This window comes from Hyla sarda, chromosome 4 (genome assembly GCF_029499605.1).
Source record: "Hyla sarda isolate aHylSar1 chromosome 4, aHylSar1.hap1, whole genome shotgun sequence".
Taxonomy (NCBI): Eukaryota; Metazoa; Chordata; class Amphibia; order Anura; family Hylidae; genus Hyla; species Hyla sarda.
Genome location: NC_079192.1, coordinates 263890683 through 263910342, shown reverse-complemented (window position 1 = coordinate 263910342; position 19660 = coordinate 263890683). Strand labels below are relative to the sequence as shown.

Here is a 19660-nt window from a genome sequence, read left to right as displayed (position 1 = left end):
ATACAGTTCTTACTATTATGGAATCAGACCATTTATACAATTAGGCTACGTCCACATCTGCAGCAGATTTCAGCTCTTGTAATGCATATAGTGAAATCCATTACAAAATCCACATGTGAGGCTATGTTCACACAATGGAATTTCCATGCAGCAGAGAGTCCCATTGATTTCAATGGGTTTCTGCTGGGCTGTTCACATAGCAGAATTTCCATGTTCCATATCCAATTCTGGTGTCCGAAGGAAGAATATACGTGTCTATTCTTACATGTCTATTCTTACCACCTATGACACAGCGCATTTGCAACTGGTCCTAGCGCTCTACCGGCGCTCCACTGTCAGGGTAATGACAGCGTGGAGATTTTCCATGCAGATATTCCCCCATGTGAACATAGCCTAAGACATGCACATTTTGACACAGATTTGCTGCAGAACAGATTTTTTTCCATACCATGTGGATGTACCCACAGGGCTCATACAACAGACTCACAGGCACTACGAGCGCTACCAAATGGTGCCTCATTCGCACTTTATATTTTCAATGAAGCTTTGATTCTACAGGAGAATATCTAAATATATATCTCTAAATAAATTGTCTGAATATATGCTCTGTTGGGCTAGGTTTCCACATTTTTTTTCTTTAAAAATGCCCCAAAAAAACACCCAAACTGCCCCACTGTACTTTTTTGATGAATAAAATGCTGTGGACAGATGTTAGATGCAAGTCAATAGGGAATCGCAAAGTGCAATACCCACTTGGCGTTTTTCTCTTTGGCTGTTTTTTTACTTCTCTTGCAATACCCACTCTGGCGTTTTTCGTGCAATTTTCGTCTGAGTGTCAGTTTTTCAAAACTGCGGCATGCTGAGACTATTGTGTTTTTTTCACTTAAATTTAAATGAACTGTGGGTTTGGTTCTGTCATAAAAAAAATAAAAATAACAGGCAAAAAGAAAAACAAAGAGGAAAGCTAGCTTCCTGCTATTCGGATAAATAGCAAAAGATAAAGCAACCGCTGAAATGTAAAATTCTCAGTGTAAAAACTGGTCTTTACACTCTCATGAAAATGTATACGTTTTGTCCTTCTAGAGGTTGCTCGATAAAAGTCCATGCAATTGTCATGAGTAAAAAAAAAAAGGTAAAATTTTTTCCACCGAAGATTTTGGTCTACTGCAATTGCTTTACCCTTTGCTAGACAGACAGATAGTAAAGTTTGTTGAGAAATTTATAGGGAATGAATAAGAAAGATATCTACCTGCTTTAACATTTATAGGACACAGAAGAAACTGCTAGAAAAAAGATCAAGGAGAGTAGAGAAGAATCAGGAAATGTAGAAGACTTTGAAGGGAATCACAGAAGTTATGCTCATTGTTAGAAAAATCATAAGTAAAGGCACAAACAGAGACATTGGCCCAGATTTATCAACCTGCAGGAAACCAAAACTCTCTGGTATTGCTCATAACAACCAATCACAACTCAGCTCTTAAAATCAGAGATTTTTGGTTTTAGCCAGGTTGATAAATCTAAGCTATTTTCTAGCCAAACTTAAAGGGGTACTCCTGCCCTAAGACATCTTATCCCCTATTGAAAGGATAGGGGATAAGATGTCTGATTGCAGGGTCATCTCTCATGCAGCACCCACTTGTGTGAGCTGCACGCCAGCACTGGAGGCTCCGAGTCTGAAGCCTCACGACTACGGGGCCGGAGTATTGTGACGTCACGACTCCGCCCCAGTGTGATGTCACACCCCACCCCCTCAATGAAAGTTCATGGGAGGGGCGTGACTTGCATTTACTTCTATTTGAAAATCTTCCTCTGAAGTATACAGCAGTTGATAAGTACCTGAAGGCTTACATGGGCACTGTCAGATTCAAAAACGTTTTATATCTTGTACATCTTGGGAAAACATTTCTAATATACTTGGTAAGGAATTTTCATTTCCTTTTTTATAGAAATTATGGCTTATAGAAAAGACCACTAGGAGTCCCAATCTATAAAGAACATAATCCTGTCTGGCTGCAGCACAGGCAGGGACAAAGTGAGGGCAGGACTAGAACTACTCTGTACTCACTCTTATCCTATTAGATTGCAGCATGAAAACAGAGAGGAGATGGGCACTCCCTTGCGTAGTAATGTTTATAAAATGGTGTGCAACATTCCACCACACCACTGTGATACACTGACCTTGTTAGGTTGTGTAGGTGGTAGGGTAGACCAATACCACAAACAACTGTGCTGCACTCCAAACCTATCCCTTTCCCATAAAGGAGTGGATAACAAGTATAGAGGTCTAGGAGCAAAAAAACAAACTGCCAAAAAAGGTTTTTGGAGGCGCTGCTCTTATGTTAAATCAGATAAAAGCACCAGCGGAGATCAGGACAACCCAACGTTTACTGGGTTCAGTTAGGTCAACGTGTTTCAGCACTTACTCCAACCTTCATCAGGTCCACCAGATAAACCCCCAGATGAGCATACTGATTTAGCCTGGGAGCTGGTGCTGTGATCCTGCTTTGTAGCTGTGCTGCCCTGGTGTGTCATGCCATGCAGACTGAGGACACGCCCCTTCAAAAGCACAGAATGACAAACCAAGTGAGCAAGAGATAGAATGTATTTGTGAGAGAAATATAGGTGCAAGGCACATAGAATTGATATTTACATCCTCATATCCAGTTGGTAACTATGAAAGAACAGAGAACCACTGGCTCTCTACTCCATCACTTGGGAGTCCTAGGCTGTTTTGGACCTGCTGCCTATAAGAAATCTATAGCAGGATATCTCTTTACAGTGCCTGCACTAGAAGTGCTTTGTATAACTTTTTAAATGTATCTGAATTAGACTGAGTTACAATTGCTGGCAGCTGGATTAGAAGTATCACTAGTATGAAGAACAAATATCAGTCAATGTAGCCACAAATTAAAACTCATACACAGGTTCCTAAAAAGGTGAATAATTTCTCTAGTAAAGTACAATTATAAACCAAAGAGGTGGACATTACTTGGTTTCATGTAACGTTCTCTTCCTGAAGCGGAGAGGGGCAGATGTCAGGTCTTGTTGAGGATTATTCGGAAAGGCTGTGTTTACATTTTGTTCTGGGTCACTAATAACCGCTCTAGAAAAACAACATCACATCTACTTTTAGCCAGAGAAGCAAAATGCAAACATTGACATTATCCTAATGAGAAACCCCTGGCATTAAATACAATCAAACTATTAACTGGAAAAACAAACTTTACAAAAGAGGTTGCTTCCTGTGTTCTGCTAGAACTGCTTGCTCATGTCACTAGTTCATTAATCTCCATTAATCTCTTGTAATTGTGCGCTGGATAATGTGGGATATCTAATTTATCTTTAAATAACAAACAGCTCTCATTTTCTGACTTTTTTTAGGGTACACAATATGGAATACGCAATAAATACATTTTATGTGATGAAACTTTATGCGATTAAGCTTTTTGTCAAAATAGAAAAAAAAGGAGATTTTTTAACACTTACCGTAAAATCTCTTTCTCAAAGGATCCATTGGGGGACACAGACCGTGGGTGTATGCTGCTGTCTCTAGGAGGTGTGTGACACTATGGCAACAAAAACAGTTGGCTCCTCCCAGCAGGATATACCCGCCTTCAGGCTCTGAGCTAATCAGTTTAAGTTCCAGAGCAATAGGAGGAGACTAATAGGTCAAGAAAAACCCCAAACTGTCCGAGAACCAGAAGAAAAAACATAACTGAACACACCCTCAGACAGAGAACCAAGGAAAATCCCAAAAGGGTGGGAGCTGTGTCCCCCAATGGATCCTTTGAGAAAGAGATTTTACGGTAAGTGTTAAAAAATCTCCTTTTCTCTATCGGCTCCATTGGGTGACACAGACCGTGGGACGTACCAAAGCCGTCCCTTGGGTGGGCAGGTAAGCAGTCAGGCAGACGGCCGTTCCACTGCCACCTGCAACACTTTACGGCCCAGACTAGCATCAGCCAATGCGAAAATATGAACTCGGTAGAACCTCGAGAAAGTGTGCAAAGACGACCAGGTAGCCGCCCTGCAAATCTGCGAGGCCGAGGCTCTATTCTGGAGAACCCAGGATGCCCCAACAGAACGGGAAAAATGAGCCACAACCCTGAAAGGAGGAATCTTCCCCTTACAGCGATAGGCCTCCAAAATGGCGGACCAAATCCACAGAGAAATGGTGGCCTTGGAAGCAGGTTGTCCCTTGCGACGACCTTCTGTAAGTACAAAAAAGGAATCACACTGACGAAACGAAGAAGTGATGGAGAGATAAGACCGAACAGCCCGAACTACATCCAGCTTGTGTAGTAAGCGCTCCTTAGGATGAGAAGGAGTAGGACAAAAAGACAGGAGGACAATGTCCTCATTGAGATGAAAGGCCGAAACCACCTTAGGCAAAAAGGAGGGATCTGGCCAGAAAACAACCTTGTCTTGGTAGATCACCAGAAACGGAGAACGGCAGGAGAGAGCTGCCAATTCAGACACCCTCCGGATGGAGGTGATAGCAACAAGAAACACCACTTTCCAAGAAAGGAGGCGGAGAGACACCTCTGTAAGGGGCTCAAAGGGTGCACCCTGGAGGGCACTCAGAACCAAATTCAAGTCCCAAGGGGGAGAGGGTGACCGATAAGGAGGAACAGCATGCGTCACTCCTTGAAGGAAAGTCCGGACATGGGAATTAGAAGTCAGGGGCCGCTGGAAAAGAACAGTAAGGGCCGAAACCTGACCTTTAAGGGAACTGAGAGACAACCCTAGTTCCAACCCCGACTGCAAAAAGGAGAGAAGACGGTGAACCGAGAAGGTTACCGGGGAGAAGTCTTGAGCTTCACACCAACGAAAATAAGACCACCAAGTACGGTGGTAAATTCTTGCTGAGGAGGGCTTACGAGCCTTGAGCATGGTGTGAATGACTTGGGAAGAGAACCCGCGGGCCCTCAAAACCGTGGTCTAAACCGCCGCGCCGTCAAATGCAGCGACTGTAAATTGGGGTGCCAAAGAGGACCCTGAGAGATCAGGTCCGGACGGAGCGGAAGGCGCAGTGAAGTGTCGTCCAGGAGCCTGACTACGTCGGCGTATCACGACCTTCGGGGGCCAATCTGGAGCTACCAGAATGGCAGGGACGTCCTCTGCCTTGAGCTTCCTCAGCACCCTGGGAAGGAGCGGAAGAGGAGGGAACAGATAGGGTAGGGCAAACCCCGCCCAAAGAATCACTAGGGCGTCCACGGCCAGAGCCCGAGGGTCCCGGGACTTGGACACAAAAGGAATGATCTTCCGATTGTGCCGGGACATGAAGAGGTCCACGTCCGGAATGTCCCAGAGGTCGCAGAGTTGTGTGAAGACCTCTAATGTAGAGACCACTCGCCGGGGTCGGGTGAGGACCGACTGAGGAAGTCCGCTTCCCAGTTGAGTACCCCCGGAATGTGAATCGCCAAAATGGCCGGAACCTTGCTCTCCACCCAGGTGAGAATCTTGGTCACCTCGGCCATGGCTGCCGAGCTGCGAGTGCCGCCCTGTCGATTTATGTATGCCACGGCCGCGGCGTTGTCCGACTGAACGCGGACAGGACGGGACTGAAGACAGGACTCCCAATGAAGAAGACAAAGAAGAATCGTCCGTAATTCTAATATATTTATCGGAAGAAGGGTCTCCTGGGGAGACCAGAGTATCTGAACTGTCCAATCCCTGAACACGCGGAGCCACCAGAGCAGAGACTGACTGACCCTGCGAGGGAGAACAATCTGACGATCGAGGGACAGAGGAGACCTGTTCCATCGGGAAAGAATCTCCAGTTGAAGGGGGCGGTAATGAAACTGGGCAAAGGGTACGGCCTCCATAATTGCCACCATCCGACCCAGGACTTCCATACAAGTGCGGATGGAGACTGATTCTCCAGAGTCTGGGCTCTGGTTGGAGCCTTGATGAGAAGGTCGTCCAGATAGGGTATCACCGAGATTCCCCTCGACCATAACAGGCCCATCACTGGCGCAAGGATCTCTGTAAAGACCCGAGGAGCCGTGGCTAGACCGAAGGGGAGAGCTACAAATTGAAAGTGCTCTTGCGGAACCGCAAAGCGGAGGTACCGATGATGGCCTGGGAATATTGGCACATGGAGGTAGGCATCCTTGATGTCCACTGATGAAAGGAACTCCCCTTGTTCCAGGGACGCCACCACCGAACGGAGAGATTCCATTCGGAAGTGGCGGATGAGAAGGTGATGGTTGAGACGCTTGAGGTCCAAATTTGGACGCACAGAACCATCCTTCTTGGGAACCACAAAAAGATTTGAATAGAGACCCCAAAACCGTTCCCCTGGAGGAACGGGAACAATAACCCCCTGAAGAAGCAGAGACTGGAGAGCTGCTTGAAATTGCTTCGCCAGAGGAGGAGACCGGGGGGCCCGGGAGAAAAAAAAAGTGATCCCTCGGAAGGGAGGCAAATTTGATCCGGTAACCGTTGGACACCCGGGAAATCCGGGAAATTGGTGGATCCACTGAGGGAGAGGAAAGCACCTTAGTGACAAGGTCCTTGTCAAATGGATAACGTTCTTGAATTGTCTTGATTCCCGCAAACCTCTTGTCTGGACGTTTCCATGCGGTTTCCAGAATGTCGTCAAAGTCAGCGTGAGAGCTGAACCTTTGAAGTGACGGCTTAGCACGATGAAAGGATACTCCTGGATTGACATCCGAAGATCCTGGGTCCTCTAAGTGAAAGGTGTCTCTTAGGGCTATCACCCAAGAGTTCACCGTTGCAATTGAGTCCGGGCGGTCTTCTGAGTCTGATGCCGGCTTGGAAGCCTCGTCCACCAGTTCACCAGGGGAATGAGAATGAGTAGAGGCAGTCCTGGAGGGGGGCAACCCTGACCGAGTACGCGGCTCTGGCGTGGCAGAGCGGCGACTCCGAGAACGTCCTCTAGAGGAACGACGTTTGTGCCCAGATGACCGGGGGGGGGGGGGACCCACGAGGGGAACGCTCACGTCTATCTGAAGACTCAATGGAAGAGTCAGACAAGGCACCCCTAGGACGCTTGTGAGGCGGACACCACTTCCCGGTGTTCAAGGAGGAAACCACTTCCCGGGAGGCCTCAGCTACCGAACGGGAGACTTTGGTCAAGTCAGCCATATACTGGGACAGGGAAGAAACCCAGGCTGGAGGAGCGGCTGAACCCACCGGGACTGAAGGGACATCAGGGGGTACCAGGGGGTCTGGGGGAACAGTGGAGCAGGCAGGGCCAGTGGGCTAAGCAGAGCCAGACATCTTGGTATTACAGTGCTTACAGAGATAGTAAGTCACAGAAGTTCCAGGTTTCTGTTAAGAGGAAGGAACAGCTCTGGATACGGACATAATGTAGAAAGAAAAAAGGAGATAAGAACTTTCTCACCCTAGTCTGTGTCCCCTGTCAGCTGCAGTGAGGAGATCTCGCTCTGAGCAGCTAGAAAGAGAGTGAACAGGCCAGCCAACAGGAAGAGAGGGGCGTGCCTGAAGCAAGGCACTCACTAACTGACCCCTTCTAACTGAAAATCGCGCCCACGGCGCTGATTGGAGGCTGCTTCGTGCCTCTGAGAGCTCCTAGCCCTGTGGGCGGAGCTATAGACGACCTTAAAGAACTGTCATGGCGCCCACTCCTTGTCCCGAGCGCACCTGATGGCTGTTTATGCGCCCGGGGGAAGAGAGCGGGCGGACAAAGCACGGGCAGAGACTGCCGGTGAAAGAGAAAGTAGGCCGGCGCTGAAGTGCCCGGCTCACGGCAGCGCAGCGGCTATCAGCCGCATATAAGGCTCTGCCGACAAAACGAAAGTAAACCGGTAGCTGTATATAAGGCGCTGACATGGTAGCACAAGCACACACATATAAGTGAAGTGCACCAAGCACACACACACACACACACACACATAAGTGTAGTGCCCCATAAAAAATGCCCCCTCAGGTGCCACTGCTCCCCCAGAATAAAGTACAGCCCTTGCATAGGCTAGCCCATAAAGTGTAGGTGGGCCAAAACAGGGGGTCTCCAGAGGTTGCGAGTCCGTACCTATGGAGAAAAAAAGGGAGGAAAGTACTTACCTCAGTCAGAAGAACTTACCTAAAGGAGTCTTCAGTGAAGTCTTCAGTCAGCTTTAGTTACCTGCATCACTCCTGGCTGCTATGCGAGAGCGAGGCGAGCAGGTAAATAGGGGGACCCGGACCCATGAGGTACCACCCAAGCGCTGACTGTTGGCGAGGGGGGGGTTAACAGCGCATATACGCAATGTCTGTGCCCCCTCACTCGCAATGGGGAAACACGGAACTGCAGTCCCTGAGTCCCCACCTGAAAACAGAAAAGAAAAGGAATAAAAAACTAACACGTCCCTAACTAGGAAAACAGAAGACCTGCTCTGGAGCAGTCCAGACCATGTCCACCTCCTCAGACACTAAGCTTAAACTGATTAGCTCAGAGCCTGAAGGCGGGTATATCCTGCTGGGAGGAGCCAACTGTTTTTGTTTCCATAGTGTCACACACCTCCTAGAGACAGCAGCATACACCCGTCTGTGTCCCCCGGTCTGTGTCCCACAATGGAGCCGATAGAGAAAAAAAAACATACCTAATGCATTCATTTTTGGGGTCAAAAACACTGTGGCCAAATGTTAGCTGGGATTCAATAGGGAAATATGAAACCCCATACCCTTCTCACCCGCTTGTGGCATTTAGGCTCAATGGCAATTGTTCAAAATTGCAACATGCAGAGAGTATGACTTTTTAATTCATGAAATTTTGCATTTTTTTTTTCCTTAGATAGACTTCTATGGGAGAAAAAAGACACCAGGCTCCAGTATATAATACTGGTGTTTTTGTATGCTGTTAAAGAGGTTATCAAGAGGGAAGGGGATGTTCTGCCTCAACAGTAATCGGCTGTGGGGCAGTGTGACATCACTTTGGGCTCAGGTGTCACGATTTCTGGAGCGGAAGAGTTGGGGACTGAAGCAGGACACCGGAGGCACTGCTGGAGCGCTGTAGGTAAGTAAAGGTTTGTTTTTTAATAGACTTTTGAGTGGCCAAAGTTTTGAAAAATCCTCCTCACGCTGGATAACTCTTTAATTCTTCAATATTTCATTCCTTGAGTAACAATATAAAATAATCACATGACTTGCAATGTAAAAAAATACAAGGGGAAAAAAAAAAAAATAACACCTATACTAATACACTATATTTTTTGGGAAAAAATACCATAAAAATGCATCTTGAATGTCAGTGCAGTTTTTTGTAGCGCTTTTTTGTCCAAAAAAATACCAAGCAAAAGTTGTGTGGGAGTTGTATTCTTGCAACAGCTAGCGGGCGGCTGGTGCCTCCAGCTGTTGCTCAACTACAACTCCTTTCAAGGGAGTTATAGTTTAGGATTGAGGTGCCCCCAGCTGTTGTTAAACTACAACTCCCATCACAGGAGTTGTAGTTTAGGAACGGGGTGCCTCCAGCTGTTGCTAAACTACAACTCCCATCACGGGAGTTGTAGATTAGGAAGGGGGTGTGTCACGATCACACCCTATCGGTCCAGCTACGACGCTAGAGAGAGTGTGATGGTGCAAGGGTTAAAGCCGCCAGACCTATGGGTATCCACTACTAGTCCCAGCAAGTCACCAGAGCTGCCTTCAGAAAGGTGAGCTCATATATTTAGAGATCAAAGACCAGAGCTGATTAATTAAACATTTAATCTGATAAAAGGTATCACAGTGCTGACTATAGAAAAATAAAGAAACACATGACATACAGGTATAAAAATATATAAAAGAGTTTTGCAGGACAAGTTAAGAAAACAAAAATGAAGTTCTTACAGCATGATGGTATAGCAGTCCTTCAATGAGTTCCAGCTGTTCTTAGGATGGTCTTGTCAGCTTGTTGCACAGCCTTGAACAACCAACTTTGAGTCTAGCATTGTAAAATATTATATATCTGTCTTTTTGGAAGCGAGACTCCATTCCCCCCTCCCCTGTGATCCCAGGGGGTCTTCTCTCTTCCTGGCCCTCTTATCTGGTTGATTATATGATGGGACCAGAGTGCATGACTTCAAAAAAGCCTTTGACTTCAAAGGAGATGTAAACAAACAGCCAGTCCCCCAATAAAATGCAAAACACAAAGCCACAGTCTGAATGACTTCTCACCCCCAGGTCTTGGATAATCCATCACACACAGTTATAATTTATAATACACATATAGGATTTTAATATTCAGGCCTTGGGCCTGACAGGGTGCCTCCAGCTGTTTCTAAACTACAACTCCCATCATGGGAGTTGTAGCTTAGGTGAGAATCCAGCTTTTGCTAAACAGTAGGCTCGCTGTTGCTAAATTACAAATGATGGGGTTGTAGTTTAGCAACAGCTGGAGGCTCCCTGATGGAAAATGCTGGTTTATGGACGTTTTCCCTAAGGGAGGGCTCCAAAAATGTACTGACAAACTTACGTGTTTTTGTTTTTTATCATTTCAGATCCGTGTATACAGAGGACTTTGCATTCAGTGGATTACGTTGATGACCAGCGTTTTTTTTGTTTTTTTTTGTTTAATATTAATAAAATGGTTAACGAGGGCTTGTGGGGGAGTGTTTTTTGGAATAAAAGTTTTTAAATGTGTTGTGATTTTTAAAATTTACTTTACAGGCTTAGTAGTGGAAGCTGTCTTATAGACCAAATCCATTACTAAACAGCTAGCTCTAACCCCCAATTATCACCCTGATAGCCACTGCACAGGGGTGCCAGGAAGAGCCGGTACCAACAGGCCCGGAGGGTAAAAAATGGCGCTCCTTGGCCTAGGCAGGCCTGGCGTTATTTAGGCTGGGAAGGGCCAGTAACAATGGTCCTCGCCCACCCTGGTAACGTCAGGCTGTTGCTGCTTGGTTGGTTTCTGGCTGAGAATCAAAATAGGGGGAACTTTATGCGTTTTTTTTTTTATATTTAATTATTTATGAACAAAAACGTGTGGGGTTCCTCATATTTTCATTCTCAGCCAAATACCAACCAAGCAGTAACAGAATTACGTTACCAGGGGGGGGGCGAGGATCATTGTTACTGGCCCTTCCCAGCCTAAATAACTTCATCAGCCTGTTACCGCCTGGGCCCAGCAGCACCATTTTTTATGCTCCGGGCCTGTTGGTATCGGTTCTTCCCAGCACCCCTGTGGCGGTGGGCACTGGGGTAATAATTGGGGGTTAGTGCTAGCTGGATTTGGAGCTAACACTAAGCCCTGGCTTAGTAATGGACTTCATCTATTAGACAGCTTCCACTACTAAGCCTGTAAAGTAAATTTTAAAAAATACAACCCGTTTAGAAAAACTTTTACTTAAAAAAACACTCCCTCACAAGCCCTTGTTAACCATTTTATCAATATTAAACAAAAAAAACGACTGGTCATCGTACACCAAATCCGAAGTAGTCCACAGGATAAACGGATCTGAAATGAGAAAAAAAAATGGTTAGTACATTTAAGGGGAAAACACATACACACACACACACACACACACACACACACACACATATATATATATATATATATATATATATTGCACATTTTTACAGCTGTGACTTGAGGTGGGGTTATAAAGTGGTAGTCTGAAGTAATTTATTGGTTTTTGCTTATGTGTGCAAAAAAAAATGGTATTCAAAAGTGATTTATTGTTTTTTGCTTATTTAAAGGGGTACTCCGGTGAAAAACTTTTTTTTTTTTTTTTAAATCAACTGGTGCCAGAAAGTTAAACAGATTTGTAAATTACTTCTATTAAAAAATCTTATTCCTTCCTGTACTTATTAGCTGCTGAATACTACAGTGGAAATTTTTTTCCGTTTGAAACACAGAGCTGTCTGCTTACATCATGAGCAGAGTGCTCTCTGCTGACATCTCTGTCCATTTTAGGAACTGTCCAGAGTAAAAGGAAATCCCCATAGCAAACATATGCTGTTCTGGACAGTTCCTAAATGGACAGAGATGTCAGCAGAGAGCACTGTGCTCATGATGTCAGCAGACAGTTCTGTGTTTCAAAAAGAAAGTAATTTCCGCTGTAGTATTCAGCAGCTAATAAGTACAGGAAGGATTAAGATTTTTTAATAGAAGTAATTTACAAATCTGTTTAACTTTCTGGCACCAGTTGATTTAAAAAAAAAAGTTTTTCACCGGAGTAGCCCTTTAAGCCAAATTTATCAACCCCCTGTAAAAGTATGATAGATATGTCATACATAAGCAAAATCAATGCAAAAAAAAAGATGACTACAGAACTTGTTTACCAAAGCAACGATGATAAATGTCCCCGATTGCTTTAACTGCAGTTATTCCAGTGTTCATTTTATAACGTGTGAATTTAGCCTAATAAAAAAACACTAATAATAACGGACCTGTCAGGAGATTTACTGAATATTTTGAAAAGGAACCTTATACCAGTGTGCGCAGAGTCTTAAACTCCAAATTTTCCAAGCAAAACAAGATAAAGGCAAAAAGGGGATGACACAGAGAACAGGCAAAAAAAACTTCCAATACATATTACTTTGCTGTTGAAGCCATTAAATTTTTCTTATGCAGTGTAATATATGTCTATAGTGTTCTGTCTTTTAACTATTTTTATTTTGAACTTAAAAAATGTAACGTTGTTGAGTTGTTCACAGATTTCTGTTGTACACACTGCCCCATTAATTGGATGCAAGTACTCAAGCTAAAAATGTGTTCTAAACCTTTTTATACAACTTTTATACAAAGTTTAGTTATAATAAATCAGGAATCTACAGTGACCCCCCAACTTACGATGGCTTCGACATACGATCATTTCAACATAAGATGGCCTCACAGAGGCCATCACATGTTGAAGGCAGCATCAACACACAATGCTTTTGTATGTCAAGGCCATCGTATAAACAGCTCTCGGGCGGTGCAGACTGCCACCGGATAGCCGTTTAATGTGCCCCATATGCCCCTGTGAGTGCCACTCATCTGTCCCTGCCGCTCCGGACTGTCCTCTTCATGCTCCATTGCATGGCCATTGCTCTCATTCGTCGTCATCACGTCGCCGCGCACACCTTCCCGTCATCCAATAGGTGCGGGGTGTGCGGCGACGTGATGACGGCGATGGAGAGTGACGATCCAGGGCAGCAGTGACTGTTCGAAGCAGCGGGGACACGTGAGTATAACTTTGTCTATTATTATTGCACGGATCCCTCCACATACGATGAATTTAAGTAACAATGGTTCATTTGGAACAAAAATTTAGTATGTTGAGGGATTCACGATAAATTTTTTCTGCTTTTCTGACCTGTATTCTGATCTACATAGCTGTACTGTTCTCCCCTTGGATCTGATCACTTTCTTGTTTCCTCTCTGAACTGTGACCCGGCTGCTGCCTGTAACAGAGCATACACTTTCCTAAAATCTCTCTTGCTTGCATACACAGTCCTCTCTGAACAGTAAAAGCTATATACAGTTGAATTGTGGATGCCCTAAGATTGTTATAATAACCAAGGGCAAACAAAGAAGGCACTCCAGAGATTAATAAGTATATATACATTTATAAAAATGCTTGCAAATTTACAATGGGTTTACTTTCACATAATACATTAGTTGTAGCCTATTTATCGGCATGGTTAAACTCCTTTAATTCACTTAAGCCAGAAGGCTTAAATGGGCACTGTCAGATTCAAAAATGTTTCATATCTTGTACATCGTGGCAAAACATTTCTTTTCAAAGTATATGTTTATTAAAGTTTTCCATGTAGAAAATACACATAGAACAATAACTTCATTGGCGCAGATAACATCAACCATACATTCTAGGTAGTCCGTTCACAACAAAGAGTACACAGGAAATGGACTACATCTTAGTATACTATCGGCTAGCACTTCCCAATGTATATCCTGGCACTATCCAAGTCTTAGTGAATTCGTCAAAGTATAAACAAAATCTACCAACTCAGGTCTAGGATCACATGTGGCTAGAGCATACTGAGAACATCAATTCCGAACAGATTGTTATCTAGCTTTTGCATTTCGTGTCAGGTACGAGATGTGCAGAAAGGGTGAAAAGGAAAAACAGGTAGCAAGAACAGGTAGGAAAGCAAGGGGGGAAAGAAAAAGGGGGAGGTGGGGAGAGGAGGACGCAGAATGGTCTAACCTAAGGATTAATTTACCTTGCGAAGCGGATCGACATCAGGGGACCGGAAATCCGAGGTGTTGCACAATGAGGTGTCAGGGCAGTGGGAGGTTTCGATTAACACGACCGGAGCCCAAGTGAAGAGTCTCAAAGTCAGTGGAAGACATAAAGTCACTCCATGGGTGCCAGACAGCCAGGAATTTATCCAGCTGATTCCTAGAATCCGCCAGCAACTCTTCCATCCTATACAGGTGAGAGACCTCTCTGAGCCAGGCCGAGATCGAAGGGGGTGTCGAGGCCCTCCACAGCCTCGGGATGACTGTCCTCGCAGCCAGTAGCAGGGCAAAACATTTCTTATATACTTCATAAGAAAATGTTATTTCCTTTTTTTATAGAAATCATGGCTTATAAAAAAGACCACTAGGAGTCCCCATCCATCCAGAACATAATTCTGTCTGGCTGCAGCTACATCTTTGTACCAGCTGAAGCACAGACAGGGACAAAGTCCAGTAAGTGTGGGCAGGACTAGCATTACTCTGTGCTCACTCCTGTCCTATTAGATTGCAACTTGAAAAAACAGAGGAGGGGGTTACCGAACAGACTGTAGTGATTGGATGAAATGACCCAGCACAGCAGACTCAAGGATGAGTCATGCAGACTGAGGACACCCCCCCTCCAAAGCACAGAATGGTAATCCAAGTATGCAAGAGATAGAAGGTATTTGTGAAAGAAATATAGGTGCTAGGCACATAGAATTGATATGTACATCCTCAGATCCAGTTGTTAACTATGAAAGAACAGAGAACCACTGGCTCCCTGATCCACCATTTGGGAGTAATAGGCTGTTTTGGGCCTGCTGCCTATAAGGGATCTATAGCAGGACATCTCTTTCCAGTGCCTGCACTGGACGTACTTTGTATAATTTGTTAAATGTATCTGATTAGACTGAGTTACAGTTGCTGGCAGCGTGAGTAAAAGTATCAGTATTTCTGATTTCTTATAACTAAACTATGTTTATAAAAAGGTTTAGAACACATTTTTTAGTTTGAGTACTTGCATCCAATTAATGGGGCAGTGTGTACAACAGAAATCTGTGAACAACTCAACAACTTTACATTTTTCAAGTTCAAAATGAAAACTTGAACATGGTTAACCCCTTTAATTCACTTAATGGTCCCTATCAGGGGCTCAGCATCAGTAAGCCTATCCCCACACATTAGAAATGTTGTAATGTGACCTTCTCAGCTGTACAGAACAACAACGTGGAGGGTCATAGATTACTAGTTATTTACCAGTCCTGACTGCCATTTTGGAAGGCTTCTTAGTAGACAACAGTGCCAGCTAGGTCAGTCCTATAGATGAAATATTTTACAATGTGTACAACACTTTATGTAAGATTGGTTAATATACCTAGAAAGATGGTCTATCATAACTTGCTCCACAACTGATTGTTTCATTCTCTCTGCAGCCAGATCCTCCTGCAATGTGGATAAAAACAAAAAAAAATTCAGCTTAGAAAAAAGTAGGATATTCAGCTTGTGGAGAATCACAAAACAGTGTTGAGATTTAAAAGTGACACAGAGATTTAACTCTGCTATTCCAAGGAAGTGCTTTACTTCCGAAGCTTTTGCCAGACACTCGTCATGAGTAAAGAATCCAGGCATATCCTAAAGCAGCTGAAATGTCAGCAAGATCTCCAATTAAACTCAAAACCACATAGCAAAAAAACACACTAAATCCCTTTAGCATTTGGACATCTCCAGCACATTGCTTAGCAGTGCATAAAAGTGCACGTACACAGCAAAACTAAGTAGCGCAGTCTGTGACTGCACCTTTCAGCGCTGAAGAAACCGGTATGAAGCCTAGACCGCATACAAGTTCTTCCTTGATATGAACAAAAATAATTTATTTACACTAAAGTAGCAAAGAACAAGATTTACCTGATATTTTTTCTCCATTATTTTTCTGTAAAGGTTACATAGCATTCAAGATGAACATGCAGCAAGCTGGATCCTGTTCTATACTGATGTTTTACTGTTTTGGGAGATTCTCTTACTCAGGAGGGCAATTTACAAAGCTTTTTTCATTATGAAAAAAAAAATTTTGAAATGTAAAAGAAAGGCTTAGGGTATGTTCACATTAAAGAAAATCTGTCACCGACAGGTAGTGCAGGTGACACTGATGACACTGATCTCCTCTGTTAGCTATAGCTCTGCCTGGCTTGGAGCATGGGTGGAGCTTAGTGACATCACCGGTACTAGCAGCAGGACCTAGCTAGAGAACAGCAGCAGTGACATCACTAAGCTCCGCCCGTGCCCCAAGCGGGGCCGGAGCTGAAGCTAACGGAGGAGATTACTGGAGATCCCCTGCACAGAACGGGACAAGGTACCTTTGTCATCAGTGTCACCTGCACTACATGTCGGTACGGACAGGTTAGTGCAGGTGACACTGGTGACAGATTTCCTTTAAAGCGTTACTGTCATTAGTAAAAAAAAATTATAAAAAAATGCTAAAATGAGTTAAATAATGTGCCTAAGACCTGTATGCATAATAATATGCATGATATATATATATATATATATATATATATATATATATATATATATGTAAAATACCTTTTAATCTATATTTTTCTGTGCTCACTGTTCTGGCACACCTTCTGGAGGCTGGGGGCGTTTCTATAGGAGCATGACAAACTTGCTCCTTTTCTACCTCCCTCTCCCTTGTCATGAGGCCTGCACAAATATTTGCAAAGCCTTGTGCCTAAAGTGCATGTTATATATAACTCTAATGCAGCCATGTGGAACCTAACTCAAGAACACAAGAAAAACCTGCATTTTATGCCAAAAATATAAATTTTTACATTTGCAAAGCTTTGTGCCCATGTGGAACCTATACAATGCTGATACGCAATATATAAGTTCATAAAATGACCACAGACAAATCATTTTGCATATAAATAATAATTTAGCATCTTGTATTGCTTATCAATGTGCATGGAAATGCTCCTCTTCTGAAAAGACTGCAAGCTGTCTGGGCTGTCAGATCACACTGGTGAAAGCTGGCTGATACACTGCTCTGAGGAGACTAGGCTGGTTTGCAAAATTAAAGAGACAGAGACCCCAAGTGGCCAACAACTGTTTATGAAGTATATTAGGATATTATTATTAGTATATTATATTAGGATGCTTATTTTAACCCCTTCATGACCCAGCCCATTTTCACCTTCAGGACCTGGGCATTTTTTTGAAAATCTGACCACTGTCACTTTAAGCATTAATAACTCTGGAATGCTTTTAGTTATCATTCTGGTTCCGAGACTGTTTTTTCGTGACATATTCTACTTTATGTTATTGGTTAAATTTCACTGATATTTGCATCCTTTCTTGGTAAAAAATCTAAAAATGTCATGAAAATTTTGCATTTTTCTAACTTTGAAAGTCTCTGCTTGAAAGAAAAATGGATATTCCAAATAAATTACATATTGATTCACATATAAAATATGTCTACTTTATGTTTGCATCAAAACATTGACAAGTTTTTACTTTTGGAGGACACCAGAGGGCTTCAAAGTTCCGCAGCAATTTTCCAATTTTTCGCAAGATTTTCAAAATCGTACTTTTTCAGGGCCCAGTTCAGGTTGGAAGTGGATTTTAAGGGTCTTCATATTAGAAATACCCCATAAATGACCCCATTATAAAAACTGCACCCCCCAAAGTATTCAAAATGACATTCAGTAAGTGTTTTAACCCTTTAGGTGTTTCACAGGAATAGCAGCAAAGTGAAGGAGAAAATTCAAAATCTTCATTTTTTACACTCGCATGTTTTTCTAGACCCAATTTTTGAATTTTTACAAGGGGTAAAAGGAGAGAAATCACCCTAAAATTTGTAACCCAATTTTTCTCGAGTAAGGAAATACCTCATATGTGTATGTCAAGTGTTCAGCGGGCACAGTAGAGGGCTCAGAAGGGAAGGAGCGACAATGGGATTTTGGAGAGTGAGTTTTCCTGAAAGGGTTTTTGGGGGGCATGTCCCATTTAGGAAGCCCCTATGGTGCCAGAACAGTGGACCCCCCACATGCGACCCCATTTTGGACACTACACCCCTCATGGAATTTAATAAGGGGTGCAGTGAGCATTTACACCCCACTGGCGTTTGACAGATATTTGAAACAGTGGACTGTGCAAATGAAAAATTTTATTTTTCATTTTCACAGACCACTGTTCCAAAAATCTGTCATACGCCAGTGGGGTGTAAATTCTCACTGCACCCCTTATTACATTCCGTGAGGGGTGTAGTTTCCAAAATGGGGTCACATATGTATATTTATTGTTTTGCGTTTGTCAGAACTGCTGTAACAATCAGCCACCCCTGTGCAAATCACCTCAAATGTACATGGCGCACTCTCCCTTCTGGGCCTTGTTGTGCGCCCCAAGAGCACTTTGCGCCCACATATGGAGTATCTCCGTACTCGGGAGAAATTGCATTACAAATTTTGAGGGTCTTTTTTCCCTTTTACCTCTTGTGAAAATGAAAAGTATAGGGCAACACCAGCATGTCAGTGTAAAAAATTTATTTTTTTACACTAACATGCTGGTGTAGACCCCAACTTCACCTTTTCATAAGGGGTTAAAGAAGAAAAAGCCCCCCAAAATTTGTAAGGCAATTTCTCCCGAGTACGGCGATACCCCATATGTGTCCCATAACTGTTGCCCTGAAATACGACAGGGCTCCAAAGTGAGAGAGCGCCATGCGCATTTGAGGCCTAAATTAGGGATTTGCATAGGGGTATTCTATGCCAATGATTCCCAAACAGGGTGCCTCCAGCTGTTGCAAAACTCCCAGCATGCCTGGACAGTCAATGGCTGTCCGGCAATACTGGGAGTTGTTATTTTGCAACAGCTGGAGGCTCCGTTTTGGAAACAGTAGCGTACCAGACGTTTTTAATTTTTTGGGGGGAGGGGGGCTGTGTAGGGGTATGTGTATATGTAGTGTTTTTTACTTTTTATTTTAGGTTAGTGTAAGTGTAGTGTAGTGTTTTTAGGGTACAGTCACATGGGCAGAGGTTCACAGCAAGTTTGCCGCTGGAAGTTTGAGCTGCAGCGCAAAATTTGCGCCATCTCAAACTTGCAGCACTCACTGTAAACCTCCGCCCATGTGAGTGTACCTTGTACATTCACATTGGGGGGAGGGGGCAAACATCCAGCTGTTGCAAACTCCGAGCATGCCCTTTGGCTGTCCGTGCATGCCAGGAGTTGTAGTTTTGCAACAGCTGGAGGCACACTGGTTTGGAAACACTAAGTTAAGTAATAAACTTTCAAGTGTTTTGCAACCAAACTTAGTGTTTCCAAACCAGTGTGCCTCCAGCTGTTGCAAAACTACAACTCCCAGCATGCATGGTCTGTCAGTGCATGCTGGGAGTTATAGTTTTGCAACAATTGCAACAGCTGGAGGCACTGAGGTAGGAAACGGCCAATGTTTCCCAACTAGTGTGCCTCCAGTTGTTGCAAAACTACAACTCCCAGCATGCCCAGACTGTCCAGGCATGCTGGAAGTTGTAGTTCGGCAATATCTGAAGG

The 19660-nt window shown here is 43.8% G+C and overlaps 1 protein-coding gene across 5 annotated transcripts in view; it reads right to left on the bottom strand.

Annotated features, from left to right (window-relative positions):
* The window catches only part of CAPS2 (calcyphosine 2), a 114539-nt gene that overhangs the window by 53804 nt on the left and 41075 nt on the right, over nucleotides 1-19660 (bottom strand). For 2 of the 5 annotated variants that reach the window (XM_056574091.1, XM_056574090.1), the window contains exons 9-10: nucleotides 15492-15559; nucleotides 2990-3103 (exon numbers count right to left, since the gene is read on the bottom strand). In XM_056574091.1, coding sequence (XP_056430066.1) covers nucleotides 2990-3103; nucleotides 15492-15559 — 182 coding nt within the window. Of the gene's footprint in view, nucleotides 1-2989; nucleotides 3104-9795; nucleotides 10396-10420; nucleotides 10491-14118; nucleotides 14495-15491; nucleotides 15560-19660 lie in introns of those variants that run through there. The other 3 variants (XM_056574094.1, XM_056574092.1, XM_056574095.1) reach the window with 3 other exon arrangements.